The following is a 19,527-nucleotide window of genomic DNA, read 5'->3' as shown; positions in this document are numbered from 1 at the left end:
AGGGTGAGCATGATGGCTAGTGAGCATGTCAGAAGGCAAAGCAAGGTGCTAGGCAGATTAGACGGTCTTTACTGTAAAAAGGGGGAGAGGGTTATTCTGTATTAATACTCGCTCTGCGACCAGAGGCACCAGGTACTGAAAGCATGCTCTACTAGTAGGCTTCATATTAAAAGGCTGAAGAGAAGTTAGTATACAAACATAATGAACTTGAAAAAATGGCCCAAGGGATTGTTAAGAAAAAGCCAAAATGAAATACAAGAGGGTGCTTTTTGCCATTTTGAGAGTCCTTTAAAAAATTAATGCAGAAATTCAGACACACGTTGTGTGGTTATTTTAAAAGTGTGGCGCAAAGAGCTTTTCTATCTGAGGATCAAATTCAGTGCCCCCGAAGGCCTCCCAGTGTGAACAATGTTTATTTTGAGTAGATAATAAAAATACTACAAATTTAACATGGAAAAATTAAGTGAAGGTCAAAACCAAATGTAAGAAAGATAAGCAAAAGCATGCAGTCTCTGTTAACAAATTTTTAGTAATGAAACTACATTTTCCATTTTATAACTGCCATTATTTCATTTCACAAAATGTAAAACTCCTTAGGGTCCTTCTTTACATTTGATATGGCAAACACTCCTTTCCCGTTTATTTCCTCACCTTTCCTGCAAAATCTACATCTCAAGGTCCTTTTAGTTCAGATTTCCTTTGCAACATATTTGAGACTTTCAGATCCAGGAACAGTTTCTCTTCCCTTTAAAATCTTACGTGCAGTTTGAGAACTGGCTTTGAGGAATCAGTTACTACTCATCAAAAACAACTTAAGGTTATCAGTTTTGTTGGCTCTGAAAGGAAGGATTGTGTTATGTAAAAAAAACCCCAAAAACCCACACATGTAAATCCTTCTTTTCAGAGAGAACAAATGGGTGGCCTGTATTTTTCTTCACATTTTCATCTGGCTTATTTGAGGGGCGTTTTATTTGGTAGTGAACCATGTAATCCTAAAAAAATTTGTAATCAAGTTTAAAATGTATTTCTAAAATATTTTCCAGGAGTCTGACAAAACAAAATCCAGATTAAGACGGTTCTCTTCCTTTTCATCTTCACTTGTTTTCATTTTCATCATTGAACTTGGTTATCAAGCCAGCAAAAAGAACGGGAAATGCAGGTATTTCAAAGTTTGAATACTTCATTTGGAGATACTGCTCAAAGTTTAAGTTCAAGAAAAGTATTTTGTAATGGGTGCTCACCAATGTCAGTAAATAACTGAATCCTTTTCAAAATGTGGAAATAGCCAGATCTCATAATGTTGTAATTCATGTACGGTAAGTCATCTTATTAATCTACCATGCGAAGTGAGTTGACTAAAGCTATTTACCCATTACTGGTACAAAACTGCAGAAACCTAGACTCTGCTTTAGTCTGGGGTGTCAGTGATATTCACGCTACATTGTATAGCTCTCTAAAGCTCCTTTATTGGCCTTATGCAATTTAGAATTTAGTGCAGCAATCTTCCCGACTCTTAAACTTCAAAACCGCATAGTTATATGTGGTAGCCATCATGTAGATCAGCTGGTGGAAGAGAACAAAACAGGACAGTAAGATACAGGCAGTGAGGGCTGGTGTTACGACACTTCTAAACTTGGGTGGGGAGGGGGTGCCCACTCAGCCTCAGGTGTTCCTTTCTTCCCAGTTATAATCACAACAGGAGATTTTCATGTCTAGCACATACAAACTTTCTCATCTCACATATGCAATATCAGTCCGCGGCTCTGCCCTCAGTACGCTTATGAAAAACACTTGGGTGTGTTTAAAGAGTGCCAAGACCGAGCTCTGGGTCAGCAGCATGAGGACGATGAAGCTGAAAGCCCTGTATTTCCCCTCAGCTGCCCCAAAGTGCCTACTCAGCAGCAATGCCTGTGGTTCAGCCAGGAGAACCAGCAGCAGCCCAGAGAATGGGTCACCGCCATGATGTACCGGGTGGTTTCTTGTCATGGGCTGTCATGGGAAGGAATGATTTCATGACCGGAAACCTGGGAATGACTCATTTCTAAGCAGCTGAGATGTCCCCCCTACTCTACCAATCTTAGATTTCTTGAAATCACAAGCCAAGCCCTCCCGCATTACATATCAATATGCACATACGTGTACACATGTACCTGTGTGTGTTTATACAATTCATTCTCATTATTTGCAGATTCCCTACTTGCAATTTTGCCTATGTGCTAAAATTTCTTTGTAACCCCCAAATTGATGATACTCATAGCTACTTCACGGTCATTCGTAGGCATATGCTGAGTGGTGAAAAAGTTAAGTCTCCCAGCTGAGGTCAACCAAGGTGACACTGCCCTCTTGTTTCAGCTCTTAGTCTGTAAACAAGTGTCCTTTCTGCAATCCGTTTAGTGCCATATTTTCTGCATTTTTGCGATTTTACTTGTTAAGCGTTCCCTAACCAATATGCTATCTAGTGTTTTTCTTTTCTTTTTTAAAGATTTTATTGGGGAATTGGGGAAGGGGAACAGACAAGTTGCTGTCCTTTTGTTCTTCAGTCTAGTTGTGGAGGACGTCGCTTCACTGGCCCATGTTGGTATTATCATTGCGCTCTTCCCTGGTGAGGCAGTCGGTTGCTGGCCATTGGACGGCCGCTCATGGCGGCTCACGAAAGCTCACGCCCGCTGCCGACCAGCCCCACCGCAGCCTACGCCATCATCAGCGACCACAGCAGCCCAGTGGTTGAGCTGTTGTTCACCATCTTAGCTGAAGAGGGTTCAGCGTCACTGGCCCTCATGTGGGATCTGAACAGGCGGCCCTACTGCTCAGAGCTGGCGTCCCAAGCCAGCTCTTAACCAACATGCCTTTCAGCCAGCCCTGTCTGGTGTTTTTTTAGGGCAAGAAGGCTTTGAGGTACCTTACGGGGAAAACGTTTGCGCTAAATGAGCTTCGTTCAGATATGAGCCATAGTGCTGTTGGTCGTGAGTTCAGTGTTAATGTATGAGCAGTATATACTAAATAAGAAGCCTTTGAACAGAAACACACAAAACGAGGTTAGGTATTGATCAGTTTGACAAAAAATGTTGTGACCAGAGGCTCCCAGAAACCTAATCCACTATTGCCCCAAGGAGCCATGGCTTGGTATTCATTAATTCAGCGTTTGAGACTACAGAGCGCAACTACTGCGCATAGCAAGATCAGCTGTATATGTATGTCTGCATACATGCATATTTCCATTTTGAAATGAAGATTTATTTCTTGGCAAAATGGGTAATGCCTCACACGAGCCTTTGTCCATGACTGAAGTCATGAAAGTCACGGCTAAATATGCGACAATATTCCAGTCCTAGTTAGCAGGTGTTCCAGGGGCTGGTACCCTCTCTTCTTCCCACAGAATCCAGTTTACATTACCTACAGTCACTCGGTGGTGCCAAGACAGCCAACTAGTACTTCCTGCAATCTAGACATGTGGTTAAGTTTACACAGGTGAAATTGGACCAACCTGGAGTCCCAGGAGTGTTTGCTCGAAGGGAAACCTGTCATTATAGAGACTGCTGAGAGGGGGAGCTAGACCGGGCCAGTCCTCAGGCCATTACTCACCAGGGCAATGACGGTGGCACCAGCTCCTGCACAGGCCACAATGAACAGGTGGTAGGACATGTAGAACTAGGAGAGAAGAGGGCACCACCATAAGCGTTTTCTGTGTAATGAAGTGGCCTGCACCCATGCCAGTATGCTGCGTCATCTTTCTCCTCTGTAGCTGTTTTCTGCAAGGCTGGGAGTAAGTGTGCACCCCTTCAAGCACAGTTGGCAACGCCAGCACACACTGGAATCACCTGGGGAGCTTTTAAAACTTGCTGATGCCCAGACTGTACCCCAAACCATTCAATCTGAGTAGCTGGGGGCTGGGCCTCAGCCAGTGGTGTATTAAAATGCTCCTTGATGACTGCAACCTGCAGCCAAGGCTGGGAGCCCCTGCTCTGAGCTTGTTCATATTGTGGACATACAAACTGACCAGCCAGGTGGGTAGTGGCTGATTATTTTGTTAACTGACTTCTTTTCAAAAATATATGAGTGGCTTAAATATGCAAGCTCCTGAGTGCATTTAAGAATTTTATAAATAGTTATAAACCAATGCCTGAAGAATATTGTAGGGCCCAGAGATTTTAAACCAAAGTATGTTACGATTTAGTGCCAATTAAGGGTGAACAAGAAGTAACAGCAAACCATTTTGGAAATACCAGGGGTTCCAAAAAAATGTATACACGTGGACACTTTGGTCAGCATTGCTCAAGCAGTAGTTTGCCATCATCAGAAGTGTCTGGACGCTGATGGGAACCACTTTGAGCACCTCTTGTAATTGGAGAAGTCAAACATGACTTGTATTCATCCTTTGTTATTGTTACATGTTGACTATTACAATTTTAATAGTTTTTTCCTTTCTTAAAATGTGTGTACATGTTTTTGGCACCCTCTGTATAAGCAATTAACTGTGACTTGATGTATAAAAATTTGGCTTATATACAAAATCAAGGGACTCTTTTGCATGAAAATGAATTTACATTTGTTCTGTGACAAATGTTCTATTTTGAAAAACTATTTGAAAGTGAAAGAGAAGAATCTGTGTACATTCTCAGATTTGCAGGATTGCCAAAAGAGAAAACTTTCTGATTGCTAAAATCCTCACTGAATGGGCTGGACCATGTGAAAGGGCCATTTTCAAGGTCAAAAATGGCTCAGTACTGGTGATGACATACAGTTCAATCTTTGAAAGTCTCCCTAAAAGTGCTTTCCTTAATCGCATTTTAGCCATTGCTCCTGCTCTTTCTCCCTAGGAGAACCCCCCACTTTTTTTTGCAGAGTGATCACCTGTGACCCCCTGACAGGGGAGGGCTTTACCTCATTTGTGTTGCAGATGTTCTCTAGGGCAGAGCCACATATTTTTCCTGGGAAAGCATTCCAAGGAATGATACCTGTGAAGTGAATCCCAATAGAATGTTAGGTATCGGTGCAAACAGCAGTGCCCCACGCTCTCAATGAACCTCACCACTTTGGGTGCCAGTTACAGTGCAGCCAGACGCTCCATTCTCCATCAAGAACTGATGGAGCTGCCCTCTGCAGACATGCTCTCTGGAATAGTCACTAAGTCCTATTTGGACAACAGGGCACGAGCAAGGTCAACTAGTCTATAAGACACTTAAACAACCTGGTGTTTTTTTCCTACAAATTACACTTTGTTTTGCTGAGCTGATATCTGTCAAAATTGATTTTCAAAGCTAGGTTTTCCTTCCTATGAATTTCTGAACTGTAGTTAAACAGCTGCGGGATGACCCCTTTCCTAAAGCATTTCATCACACTGAGGTCAAAGCCATTTCCCCATGAATTTGCTGGTCTGTGGCCTTGCTACTGAAGCTCTTTGTTAAGTGGTTTGCCATGAGATAAGTTCTGAAATTGAGAGTCTGCGCTCAGAAAGTTTCACGGCAATTTGACAGAGTAATTTATGTTTCCGTTATGTCATTTGGACTTGTATTTTGTACGCCTTTGCTTTTATATTCGTATTTATTGTGTTTTACAGAGAACACTGTCCTTCACCATAGAGTGGGGCCAGCAGGTTCCTCTCGCTGTAACCCTGAGTCCCCAGCAGTGACGTCGCCATGGGGCTGCTGCTCTCTTTGCCATTAATGTGTAGGTGAGAACTTCTATACTAAACACTGCTCAAATTACACTTCTCTCAGGAGGCAGGGAAGGAGGATTTAAACACATGCCTTATTCCATACATCCTTGCGATGGGCCAAAAGTAAGTCTTTATGCGTCAGAAGAATGGGAAGTGACGAGTCCCTGGTGGTCAGTGGAACCAGTGATTTCCAGTATAGATATAAAAAATGGCGAACTTTTTTGGATAGATGACCCAACATTTGTAAGTGAAGATGTTTAAGAATAGGAAAATGACATACATGTAGACATTCAGTTACAAATACTTTAAAAATCAACTTTAGGCTCTGTTTTCAGTCCATCATCAAGAACAGTGTGGCTGAGCCTTGGTCTTTACGAGATGAGATTATTAGTCTGAGAGGCAGTTTCAGGCAAAGTTCCTACTATGTTTTGAGGTAAGAGGTTGATAAGCCACCCAGAAAAAAAAAAGCAGCAAAAATGACATAGTCATCTCTCTCAAGAAAAGCTCTGAAAGAAGTTATTTCTTTTTCTATTCTAATGAAAAGCTTTTTTCCCCCTAGTTCTTTCTGCCAAGAACAGGATTTCCTACCTGGCTGGAAGCACCAATTACAGTCCTTACTTAGGATGCTGCTTCTCGCGCTCAGCTCAGCAGGGAAGTCAAGTCTCAAATTAATTAACAGGAGGAGCAATAGCCCCATCTGTGGCTTGTCAAAATGAAGCAGCCTCAGCTGCCTGTTGTGAGGATCGCATTCATTTGCAAATGTTTGACCGGGTTTCCAACAGTACTCTGATGACTTTAAAAATGCATCTGGATTTTATGTTGTGTTTTTCAGTACAGATGACGTTTAAGCAATTGGTCATTTTAAAAAGACCTGCTTTGAAGAGTCAGACCTGCACATTAATTGGGTTATACAGTGCGTGCAATATTTTGGATGGAAGAAAACTGAAAAGAACTTGAAGAAGACAAACGTAATCTTTTTATAGTAGACATCCTGAAGTGTTTTCTGATTGAACTGGATTATAAAGTGGCTTCCTATTATAAGAAGTTTCTTTGACTACACACCTAACTTGAAAAATATAACCGAAGTTTGAAAGGTACCTTTGGGCAGCTAAGAGCCTAAATGATATTTTCATGCAGAAAATGGAGCATGTTGAGGGAAAGAGTATACACTATTCCAATAGGAGAACGTACGAAACCCATCATGACGATTACAAAGATGCCCATGACGTATGCACAAGAGGATAAACTTAATCCAAGGATGAAAAGGAAGTACCGTATTGTCGGATATCCACGCAGATCTGCTCCACACCGGCTGTCCCGTTGGTCTGGGGTGACTTGATGACTTCGCAAGTTGACCATATGTTGTAGTACATAAACACGGGCACCGCAGAGAAACCAAACACGCCCAGCCAGGCCACTCCCAGCACATAGGTGAGGAAGACAAACTAAGCAGAGAACGAGAAGGAGAAAATGGTCACTGAGCCTGTCGAGGCGCGTCCCCTGGGAGGAAAGGGTCCACATTTCTGACCCGATACCCAACAGTGGGATGCGTTCAGTGCGGAGCCCCGCCTGGGCCACACTAATGACAAGGCAGAGGAGAACCGAGGGCTGGCAGCTGGAGCAGGGCGGTCCTGCTCTCCAGACCTGTAGGCTCGAGAATGTTACTACCCGAAGCCACTTCAGGGATTTGTCCTTTTCAGGTCCCTCTTTTAACTAACAAGGACCTGAGACCCTAAGACGTGGTCTCCCTTCTGCAAAGTCACAGAGCTAACGAGTGACAGGGCCTCCCATGGGACATTCTTTCTAAACATCAGCTCAGTCAGTACTTACCATGGGATAGTATCTAGAGAAGTTAGTCATAACTTCATATTAATATCCCCCAAATTACCTTGATTTTACAGAATAGATGGGTGGTATAATAGCAATTGCAACAGGAAGCCCTTTCTCGAAAGGCATTTCACTAGTTTCACGATCCTGTGAAATCACTCAAACCATTAGATGCTTGAACTTTTATTAAAAGTTTAAAATAGCCTTGAACACAAGCTTAATGCACAGTAAATTTGATAACATTTTCATTTCCCTCCAGCTTTTTTTCATCTTTAAGATTCACAGCAGCTCTGCAAGCAAAGCCCTGGCTGAGGGAAAAATCCTCGTGTTCACCCACATGTTGCCATGGGCAATTTCGGGAACATTCTTCCTAACCTGCCTTGACTACCAATTTTCAGAGGACGTTGAAAGGCTGTTTAAAAAATATTGTGGTATTTCTATTTTCAGAATATGCACCCGCAGAGCGTGCGGGTGAAGGTTTGCAATTCTAGTTTGGCTTGTATTTTTTCCAGCCGATGCTGGAGACCTGAAGAAGGGTCCCTCTAATCATCCATACTGCAGGAAGTACCCGGATGGAGCCAGGCTGGCCTGGGGGTCAGGCTCCTTTGGTCACCATAGGAAACTGCAGCAACAAGTCCCTTGCGTCAAGGACAGTATTTGCGTTTCTAAAAATATTCAAAGCAGAGTCCAGCAGTTTCACAGCCCCATTCTCACCAATGCTTATGGGTGGGCTACTCCAGACTAGGGTGTCTTTTTCTTAGTCTTCAAAAGAAAACTTTCCTTTCTTTCTAGTAACACCACAAAGACTTGAAAAAGGGCTGGTGGTTCTTTGCTTGGTGAACCTTCTCCAAATGTGGCGGTCAGGGCCCCCGAGGGCAGCCCCTGTCCAGTGGACAGAGCTCATGGGGGTATTCACGTTCTGGCGGCCCCCAGTGTTCAGAGTTGCGTCCTCAGCTCCCAGGCGGAGGCTGCCCTAAAAGGACCAGCCAGAGCAAGGCCTGCTGGTGGGCAGAGCTCACTGAACTCCTTGCCTCACACGACTTTCCGTCATTAGCATGTTGCTGCAGCCCTCTCAAGCCCTCTCCATCACCTAACATGCTCCAAGGCGGGTCCATTCAGCGATTCCCTTGAACGTATCAAAACCACAGCGTGCGAGGCACAGGTGCCCAGTGAGGACATGGATGAAGACAGCCCAGGTCCCTCGGCACAATGGGCTTTTCAAGTTTTTAAAACAGATTGTTTCTCAAGTGAAATGTAACGTATACAAGAGATCAGAGTGGGCTGTGTGTGTGTGTTGGTTGGGGTGGTGTCTTCCAGCTTGGCACGGTGGTAGAGCAGGCCCCGAACACACCCACCCTACCACCCACAAGAGTCTCCCTCTGGCTCTGGGTGAAGTGCCCCCTGCCTCCAGCACAGGCTCCCCGTACTCTCTACCCACCCCTCCCCCCAGATGTTCAAAGGTAAATTGAGGCACGCTCAAGTTTTCAAGCAATTTGAAAGTGTATTTGGGCATACATCCATTCGAATGGGGCAGCGCCAAATGGAACGCGGTTAGGGGCGCTCCACAAACCAGTGTGAGTTTGTTCCTGCCCGCGGCTCTGTCATCTCTGGCCTGGAGTGTTCCCAGAAACCCCAGCCCAAGTCTCTCTGTGATGCTCTAGGCAACTCCACTGGGATGTTGGTCCACAGGTGCACCAGGCCCCAAGGGCACGACATTCATAGTGCGATCTCCATCCTGTCTCCCCACACCTCCCCCTCCTGCCAGCAGCCTCCTCATCACGTGGCACGCCAGAGATTGCACGCTCATGCCCTGCTTGTGCTCACTCCCATATGCCAATCATCAGGCCCACCTGGCCCACAGTCCTTGAATCTGTCCCCTATACTCACTCCACACCCGGAGCCTGGTTCAGCCCTCCCCTTTCGCCCACCATGAGCCTTGCCATCACCTCTGGCTGACCTCTCCTCCCTCCCTCCCTCCCACCCCTGCAGCACAGCACTCAGAGCATAGCATCCTGCAGCACAGCACTCTCCCGTATGCATGATCGTATCATGCCCTGCTTGTCTTCGGCTTCGGATTTTACTCCTAGCCTAGCACGTAAGGCCTTTCCTGACCTGGTCCCTGACCCCCCTCCCAGGCAGCGTTGCTTCTGTCCTTTGCTCCACCCTTCCCCTCCATTGGGGGCACACCCCTGGCTCCCTGGGACAACTGCTCTTTTCTGGGCCACTCTGCCCGGCTCAGCATGCTGCTGCCTCTTCCCCGATCAGGCGTGGGACAATGTCCTCCGCTCCCACCTGCCGCAAAGCCCTCCCCAATTCTGCACACACAGGCAGCGCGACCCTCCCTGGGCCCCACTGCCATTTGCACACACCTCTCTTGCAGTTCTCAGGCTATTAGCTAAGAAACTTAGCAGGAACTAAGGGCAGCACATTTCAGCAGTTTCCCTAGGACCCAAGGGTGCCTCTTGGGACGAGCAGCTGTCAGTGACACAGCCACTCAGGGAAGGATCGCGCTGACTTGAAGAAACTTCATGTGTGCTGTGTCACAGCCCCTTGGTGCCCAGGCTCCCACCTAGTCACAAAGAAGTATGCCACGATCTGCGTGCCTACATCCCTTCTTCACCAGAGCAGAAAATGCAGTCCGTGCCTGGCGCACCAGGGAGCCTGGGGCCCTGCAGCAAAGGGCCTCTATTTTCCTCAGGAGAGGACCAATGCCTTCATCAGCCAGCCTGACTGGGCTTTCTTCCTCAGTGGCAGCATTTCTCTCTCAACTCCCAAACTGTTTTCTTTACACCTGACCACACTCTCAGACCAACACAGCTGCTTGGGAGCTATTTCGACGTGAATATGCCATTATAAACTCAAATTCAACTTGCCCAAGATCAAACTCCATGAATGCCTCTTCCGTCCTAGCCTCTCAAACCGCCTCTGAGATTCCCTCCGTGATGCAGCACTTTATAACCCTGTCTTTCAATGAGCTCTTAAAGCTCTGCCCTCCTCTAGACCAGAGGTCAGCATACCTTGTCTGCATAGGGCCAGATGGGGATCAGTGCAGACTCTGTGGGACACTTACTGTCTCTGTCACGACTACTCTGCTCCGCTGTTCCAGCATGAAAACAGCCATGGGCAACATGTCAACGCTTGCTGTGGCTGGGTGCCAATGAAACTATTTATGGTCAACAAAACTTGAATTTCGTATCATTTTCACAAGTCCTATTATTCATTTGTTTTTACCCTCAACAATTTAAAGATATAAAACCATTCTTAGCTCCTGGACTGTACAAAAACAGATGGCAGGCCGGATTTGGTCCAAGGGCTGGAGTTCGCTAACTCTTCTCTTTAGACTACAAGCTTCTCGAAGACAGGAGCCCGCTTTAACATTTGCACTCCCAGTGACCAGCGAAGTTCCCAGCTAAGTGTTACCAAGCACTAGAAAAAGTGCTTGGTAAATACTTCCAGAAGGATTGTGACAATTTATCATAGTACATGTAAGTCTTTATGGCCACAATCCATATTCAAAGATAAGTGAAGAGGAGCACTGAGATAATAGGAAAATGTATCCCCTTTCATAATGGGAACTTTATATTTGAAAAATCTTCAATACCTGTATTACCTATATGTTGATAAAGGAAATGTTTGACTTAATACTACCAGCCATAGAGTTTAATTTATTATCAGTAATACATTGAAGGTATTTTCATATTCCTAGTTCTAAATTGGTAAGAACACTACAGGCATACCTCCGTTTTATTGCACTTCTCAGATGTTGTGTTCTTTTTTTATAAATGGAAGTCAAGACCCTCCACCGGCTAAAAATTCTGACTTGCTTTATTGTGATACTATATTGCAGTTGTCTGAGCCGAACCTGCAATGTCTCCCGAGGTCTGCCTGTGTTTGTGTCACGGGCGCTCCAGCCACTCTGTTAGCTCGTAGCTCTTACCAGCTACAGAGTAGTCCACAGAGCTGTGGCTCTGGTTGTGCATCGGACAAGCTGAGGTTCGCACTCACCATTCCACTGATGCATCGGCCACAGGCGGTGGTTTTAAACTCCCCGTGCAGTTCTTTCACTGCGCTCGTGGTGTAAAAGCCTTCTGCCAACAGAATGATCCCATACAGGAAGAAAAAGGACGCAATTCCGTAGATGACATACTGCATCAGCTGGATTCTGTGAAAAGGAAGGAGATGGCCTGAAAAGTGAAACCCACTGCCTGTTAAACACTGTTTCAGCCTCTGCTGAAAGGGAGGACATGGGGCTGATGTTCCTGCAATGTTGATGGCTTCAGTGGGCTCATGGGGCATTCGGACAGGCAGCCCTGCCCACCCCACCGCAACCTGGGCCTTTCTTCCATGGTGAGCCCACTGTTGAGGTGGACAACCTTCCCAAACAGGGGAGAAGTTCCTTTCAGTTGTAATCCTTCACCACTTACCCAATACAGTGATGTGAGGGTTAGAATCCTCATTTTGCACATAAGGAAACACGGACATCGAGGAGTTAAGTCACTTGTCCAAGGATACAGAGCCAACATTTGAACTCTGGTCCAGTGGACAACACGTTCCTTCACCATATCAAACATCTCCCAACCAGGCCTAGCGGTTCATGTTTTTCACACTTGGGTTCTTTAAGGAGTAACAGGCAGATGTTTTTTTGCATTGACACTCTCACTACACAAGTAACAGGTCAAGTAGGTGTAAGATAGAGAATGCTAATTCACAACTAATTTTGTCCGATGAAAGCTCACAAGGATCCAGATGACTATTCCTCAACTTTTGGCTGCCCATTGGAACCACCTGGGCAGCTTTATAAAACACTGGTACCTGGGTGCTATCCCCAGAGATGATGACTTAATTGGTCTGGGGTGAAGCATGGGCAAGGGGAATTTTTAAGGATTCCTGGAAGTTTGAGAGCCGCTTATCAAGCTCACTAGCTAATTAAATCCACACACCTTTCCAGGTCATCATGGTAAATATTTCTTGGTCTTCTTTGTACATAGTTGTACTCAGTGAGTCCCTTGTCCTCCTTGATCGTCCTTATAACCTCCCCACCCCTGCTCATTTTGTTCATGAACAGATTTTAAAAAAAAGAATAAACTTTCCTAAGGACTCTTCCAACGTGATTCCATTATTGTTCCATAAAAATTCATGCCTTTCTCAGTCTGGTAGAGAAGTTTTTTATACTCACAAGACACCTAAATACCATGCGACTTTGGGAGTCAAGGAAAGAAAAAAACACGGAAGGCAATGGGGCAAGGGGAAAATACATGAAAAAAATAAATTGTCGCTGAGCTTGCACAGGTATGAGAATCTACAGGTGGGAGTTGTTGAGACTCCATTGAGAATGTTTCCAAAAAGCACTGCTCCTGTAGACTTAAGGTTCCTGTCATTCCAGGGATGGTCATTTCCTGTGAGAACACTGGAGGGCGCCTGCTACTTGGAAACCATGCTAACTCCGGAGTGATGATTGGCAGCATCAACCTGTCACCTGGTCACAGCCCTCCATGTCCACAGCTACAGTTTGCAGAGTGTCCTATGTGTGCACCTTGCCATTCCTAGGCGAGACCCCATCACAGGTCCTAACACCCTGGGGGCCACGTACCCACTGCATCCTTGGCCCTTTCTTTTTCCTTTTCTCATGGAACTTTTGCTTTCTGCACACAGTGAGCTTTAATGAAAAGCATCAGCTTTCTGCCAGGAGAGCACACTGTAGACTTTTTGAAAACATCATGGGGTGGTTGCATTTTAAATACATTTTTTAATTTTTAAATTTTTTTAGCTGAGCCTTCCTGCCACCTGTTGGCAGGTCAGCTTGGGCCAGGAATCGAAACGCTAGTTGCTCAGAGCTCGCACTCTTGAGTGAGCTCTTAACCAACCGAGCCACTTGGCCAGCCCTAAATACATATTTTAAAGGGAAGCAGGTACTTACACCTCACTCAGCAAGGCGTGGTCGCTGGTGTTGGTGGAGAAGTGTTGCTCAAGAATCGCCACAGTGCCCGCGAGAGCCACATGCCCACAGCCACAGAACAAGGCGACTCCGGAGAAGCAGAGGATGGTGGCCACCAGAGAGGCGTAGGGGACTCCTCCCAGACACTTGATGCAACATTCGAAGCAGCCTGGACCCAAAGGAGAGAAAATGCAGCTGTTATGGGCACGATGCTCTGGTCTTCATGAAGACCACACATTCGCAGAGAATGCTTTCCCACCTTCTCTCTCATGCTCTATGTTAATCGCTCAACATGACAAAGGGCCGGTGGGGTAGGTGTCATCATCTCATATTCTGTGCATGAGGACCTTGCGGCTCCAAGAGGGAACATAGCTTGATTTGCTTGGGGTGAGTGGCAGAGCAGTCACTGACAGATAGCTACGGAGTAAGTCACAATTCTAGAGCTTCCCGACTGACCCGGGGCTGGTGGGGGACAATCATTCCACTCACAGTCAAATGAGAGGACAGCAGTGAAGCTGCCATTCTTTGAAGAAAAGCAACCATTAAATTCCCCCCAACCTCATCCTTCTGGGGTTTCAAGTTCCTCCATTTCTGTAGCAGCTGGTGGCTTTGCCCGAGCCTTTACCTCCAGGGCAACCAGAAGAGTCAGATACGGTAATTATATCGTTGCTGCTTTCAGAAAAATAGCAACATGATCATTGTGGTAAGGTGATGGGTACTCTGGTCCCTGGAAGTACAAAGTCACTAAGATCTACTCAAGTGGGTCCACTCGAGTTTCACTCATGTCAATATCAGAAATGACCTCAACTTTGTAATAAAAATGTCCCCCAGCCCAGGCAGCACAAGCCGTTTATTCATAATCCTCCTCCCCAGCTTCCATCTGGGTTCTTACTCTGCAGAACTGGTGGTGGGTGACATTTAAGTGCTTGAAGAAGGAAAAGGAACAGGAGGGGGAAAAAAAGAAAGAAAGAAAATGAGCATCCATGAAGTGAAATGAAGGAGAGAGAGCCACAATTCACGGTTCCTCTTGAGAAGAATAAGACTTTTATCCATTTTTTAAATAAACTTTTACTTGAGGTGTCCAGGGAGAGCTCCCGAGGGGCAGAGCCAGGCACTGTTTTCAGTTTGGAGACATTTATGTTTCAGAAGAGCAGGGTTGGCCTCAGGATAATGTCACTACCTCCCTGACCTCCCATCCCTGTTTGTATTCTCCAGACCCTTAAGTACATGGCTTGTCAGGGAAATCGAACTCTGCCTGCATTATGCGGTCTAGCGGCAATCAAGAGCAGTTCATTACTCCAAGGCAAGCACATTAAACCAACTCCATTCCTTTTCCCCAACCGGTGTTTACAGTAGGTGGGGAACGACTACCCCGCATAAAGCCCTGGAGACGGGCTTTTCCATTTTGAGGAGCATCCCATTCTAAACTAGCAGTTGCTGAAAGCTACCACAAGAGGTGACTCCAAACTCACATTACCAGAGTTCTCTTCAATTCGTAGGAAAAGAAAAAATGCCAGGGCTTCATAAGAAAGCATGCTTCCTTTTATTTCAGAAGATGACGGCCTGTTTTTATGAAGACCAACCACCCTGCAATGGATTTATAAAACTACATAAAATGGAAACCAGTGCACAATACAGTTCAAGCTCACTAGCAAGTCAGTACTTTAAAGACCTTCGTACGCTTGAGGTTTGTGAGCAAAGATGATGGAGTTCAATCTTTTTTTGTCACATGACTTTTGGGGGCTGAGGTGACAGAAGAGGAGTGCAAATAAAAAGCCAAATTCTTTCCAGGCTCCCAAACTAAGAGAAACTAAAATCCCCAGCTTGGATTGTGTCCCATTACATAGAAACAAAACAGACCTGTGTGTGTTGTACCATTCACAACCTCCTCCGTTCTCGGTCTCTATGGTGATATAAAGAACAAGACGAGTGGCGGCTTCCTTGGCTAACGAAGTTATTGGGTTGTCGGAAAAGTCATGACGTATTTTTTCTGTTTGTTGTTGCAAAAATGTGTCATGACTTTTCCGACAACCCAATATATCTGGTCCTTATTGGATATAGATGTGTGGCTGTCCAATACGGTAGCCACTAGCTCATGTGTCTATTCAAATTCTTTAAAATTAAATAAAATAAATTCAGTCCCTTAGTTGGACCAGCCACATGTCACGTGCTCAGTAGCTACATGTGCTAGTGGCTACCATATTGGTCAGCGCAGATATAGAACCTTCTATTATCGCAGAGCACTGCTTTGGGAGATACAGTTCGACCTGCCACGTTTGTTTGATTTTCTGGAACATGAGCTGTGTCCTAACTGAATTTCACTTCGTATTTCATTAACTGAGTACTTTTTGAAACCCTTATGGGTGCTAAGCCCTGTGCTTGGTACTGGTGATACAACTGAAACCAAGCGTCTTCTTTGCCTTCAAGGAGATCAGTCTAATGCTTCAGGCAGACACGTGACATAATTATTATAGCACAGTGTGATGAGCGCCAAGATGCAGACTGTGAAGAGCCCGTGGGTACTGGGTGGGGAATGGGGCAACGGGAAGGCCAGGAGGGAGTATGATTCCTATTGGAGAGGGGCTAGGAAAGGCTTTCTACAGAGATACCTAGTATGCAGAACACATAACCAACCGACATGGTGACACTGACATGTACTCTGATAAAATGCTCATTCATTCCTGAATGTTTTTTAATATAATATTATATATATATATATATATATGCGCTAAACCCACGTCCTTTCTCATCATTTGGAGTTAGGTTTGGTGTTACAGCATAGCACACTCGCCCTTTAACTCATCCTTCCAAATCCGCAGTTACTGCTTCAAAACGCTTTCATCCAAAGGGTTATAGTATTCTGCTTCTTTCAAAGGAAATATCACAGCCGCTCTCTGACTCAGAAAGACAAGTAGGGTTAGAAGAATGCTGCTCTTCAGTCTCAAATTCACCACTGGATCAAGGCTAAAGTTTCCCTCCAATTTCTCTCTCTCAAGGACTCCGTATGCCCCATGCTGTGGGCTTGGTTTTATAACAGCAGGAAAAAACAGGGACTCAAGAATTTGGGGGATCACTTCAATGAATCATAGTCTCTCAGCAGATGCCAATGCTCTTAGGTTTTCAGCAGCTGGTTTTACTTGCGGCTATAGGAACTCCGGCTCTTGTGGAACAGAAGTCACCATATTGGTCATCACTGTTCCACATGCACAGATAAAGCTCTTACAGCCCCTGCCGGCCAACGTGAGTAGAAGCTTGTGGAACACAGCATGGGGGAAAATGTATAGGAAATAATACAGCTGGATGCATAGCTTATTCTAGTTTGGTTGACCAGTAATCTGCAGGGCTAAAATTGTATGTGTGGTGGATTTCCAACCATCTATAAATGGATCACTTCCTACCATACCTTCTATGTCAGTCTAGAAGCTATCTTTATGCACAGTGTGTAAGGTATCTTTAAACACTGGGCAGTTTGGTCGTATGCCACATGCTTGTCTCAGAGAAACCCAAAACTGCTGCAAAAAGTTAGTAAGAAAAACCTAAATACATTTTCTAAATATGGATGTCAATACTGTTAGTGTCCTCACATTAACAGCATTTCTGACTTGAAAACATGTAGATGTATGTGGCAGAGGTGGTGGTGGAGGCTATGATGATGATACGGGTTCAGGCTGGCCTCCTAGGTGTACAATCTGTGCAGCCTTGTGGGGTCCTGAGCTTGGTTTAATGCTCTGCTACTGCCATCTTGAAATTCTTAATCCCTGCACAAGGGTGTCTGAATTTTCACTTTGCACTGGGCCTGCAAATTATGGAGCCAGTTCTGGGTGAATTTATGTGGGAGGAGGCAAGAGGGTTTCTTTACTTTATATGTCACAGTAGCATTCTGTTTCATTTCACAGTGTTACACAGAAATACAGCTTAGACAGGCAGATATCGCCTTGCCTACAATACCATCCTGAATACAGCAACCATCAAACTATATAAAGGGACTAATTAATGACTACCCTTCACTCTGAAAGGGAGAAGCCGTTATCCACTATAGTATCCATCACAGAGTCAAGAGCTCAGTTCTCCTAAACCAGGGGTCAGCCTATATTTTTGTAAATAAATTTTATTGGAACACAACTTACACTCATTCATTTTTAAATTGCAGCTATTTTCCCCCCTACAATGGCAGAGTTGGGTAGCTGTGACAGAAAGCTTATGGCTTACAAAGCCTGAAATATTTACTACTTATAGAAAAAGTTTTCAGACTCATATCCGGAAGCACTGGGATTCAGAGTGTGATACCAGGACCAGCAGCATCAGCATCACCTATAAACATACCGAAAAACGCAGATTTTGGGGCCCCACCCAGAACGACTGAATGAGAAACTCAGGAAGAGGGTGGACCAAGTAATCTGTGTTTTAACAAGCCTTTCAGGCGATTCTCACATAGGCTCAAATTTGAGAACCACTACCCTAAAGAATCATGCAAGCTCTTTTACTGAGTCAGTTCCACCTACTTACTTTTATTACCATCCAAATTCCACTATAATAAAAATCTAACTCCATAAAATGATTCCTGGCTTCTGGCCAAGATGGAGTAATAGGGACCTAATTTATTCTCCTGACTGAAACAATTAAAACCCTGGATAATACATGTGAAACAATGGCCTTCAAGATATTAGACATCAGGCTATGAAGAACCATGCATGGCTAATGAGTCAGTTATTAAAATACTCAGCGGAACCAAAGAACTAATGTTAGATCACCTGTAACTTATTTTAAAGAAGCAGTTAGCACAGGTTCATCTGAAGGCTCAGCTCAGCCCTCACTCACACAGGAGAAAGTCTTCCCATAACCTTGCTGTTATCAATACCTTGGGTATTGGGGTCTCTTAAAGGTCTTGTTTAATTGAAGCTGTCACTTAAGCAGAGTAACAGATATGGGTGAGGATGACAGCATTGGGAGGGAGGGAGCAGCTGTCTCTTCACTCATTCCATTTCATTCAATTAGCGAGCACTCAGTGCTCACCAAGTGTCTTCAATGTCCCAAGCACCAGGCTGGGTGCTGGGGACTAAATGGTGATCGAAGATAGGCGTGGTCTATACTCTAATGGAGTTTATAGTCTATGGGGGAAACGGACATTAACGAAATGGTAGGCTCAGAAGTGCTAGGACAGCAAATAATGGGGACTTACTTGGGCTCCTGGGGGGTGGCCCAGGATGGCTTGCAGATCTTAAATACGAAGGGTAAAGGGAGAGATGGATGGGTTGGGGAGGGTGTTCCAGGAACAGAAGGAACAAAAGCTCTACGGTGGAAAAGAGCAAGGCGCTTTCCTGGGCATGAGAGAAGCCAGAACACAGTACACGTTGAAGGTGGGGCAAAGCAGGCTGGAGGGGTCTATCAGAGGCAGACCACTTAGGGATCCTAAGGTCACCTTTCTAGGCCACCTTAAGAATCTTCAGAATCATGTGAAGCCATTGAGCATTTTTAAAAAAAGATTTTATTGGGGAATTGGGGAAGGAGAACAGCGTTGGGGAGTTGGTGAAGGGGAATAGACAAGTTGCTGTCCTTTTGTTCTTCAGTCTAGTTGTGGAGGACGTCGCTTAACTGGCCCATGTTGGTATTATCATTGCGCTCTTCCCGGGTGAGGCAGTCGCTCGCCGGCCATTGGACAGCCGCTCACGAAGGTTCACACCTGCTGTGGGCCGGCCCCACTGCAGCCTACGCCGTCACTGGTGACTCATGGCAGCCCAGCTCCAGGTTGAGCTGTCGTTCACCATCTTAGCTGTAGAGGGCGCAGCATCACTGGTCCTCATGTGGGATCCGAACCGGGGCCCTGATGCTCAGAGCTGGGGTCCCAAGCCAACTCCAAACCAACACACCACTCAGCCGCCCCCCCCCACTCCATCCCCCACATTGAGTATTTTTAACCACAGGGAACAGACTGGGCTTGTAAAAGATCACTGGGGCTGATGTGATATGAACAAAGGAAGTGGAAATTAGTAGGAACGCAGTGTAATAGTTCAGACAAAAGAAGACAGGAGCTTGAACCAAGGCAAACGCGGTGGAAGTGGAAGAAACTGATCGGTCTGAGGGATGATTAAGATGTCAAATGCGCACAACT

At 45.3% G+C, this 19,527-nt stretch overlaps 1 protein-coding gene across 6 annotated transcripts in view; it reads right to left on the bottom strand.

The window, feature by feature from the left end:
• Positions 1-19,527, bottom strand: part of GPM6B (glycoprotein M6B) — a 155,473-nt gene that overhangs the window by 2,110 nt on the left and 133,836 nt on the right. For 3 of the 6 annotated variants that reach the window (XM_019630676.1, XM_019630678.1, XM_019630680.1), the window contains 6 exons: positions 13,401-13,587; positions 11,489-11,645; positions 6,930-7,101; positions 4,882-4,955; positions 3,583-3,648; positions 398-1,563 (listed from right to left, as the gene is read on the bottom strand). In XM_019630676.1, coding sequence (XP_019486221.1) covers positions 1,483-1,563; positions 3,583-3,648; positions 4,882-4,955; positions 6,930-7,101; positions 11,489-11,645; positions 13,401-13,587 — 737 coding nt within the window. In that variant the 3' untranslated portion in view covers positions 398-1,482. Of the gene's footprint in view, positions 1-397; positions 1,564-3,582; positions 3,649-4,881; positions 4,956-6,929; positions 7,102-11,488; positions 11,646-13,400; positions 13,588-19,527 lie in introns of those variants that run through there. The other 3 variants (XM_019630675.1, XM_019630677.1, XM_019630679.1) reach the window with 1 other exon arrangement.

The sequence above is a fragment of the Hipposideros armiger genome, unplaced genomic scaffold (genome assembly GCF_001890085.2).
Source record: "Hipposideros armiger isolate ML-2016 unplaced genomic scaffold, ASM189008v1 scaffold_927, whole genome shotgun sequence".
Lineage (NCBI taxonomy): Eukaryota > Metazoa > Chordata > Mammalia > Chiroptera > Hipposideridae > Hipposideros > Hipposideros armiger.
This window is presented reverse-complemented; position numbering and strand designations above follow the sequence as displayed.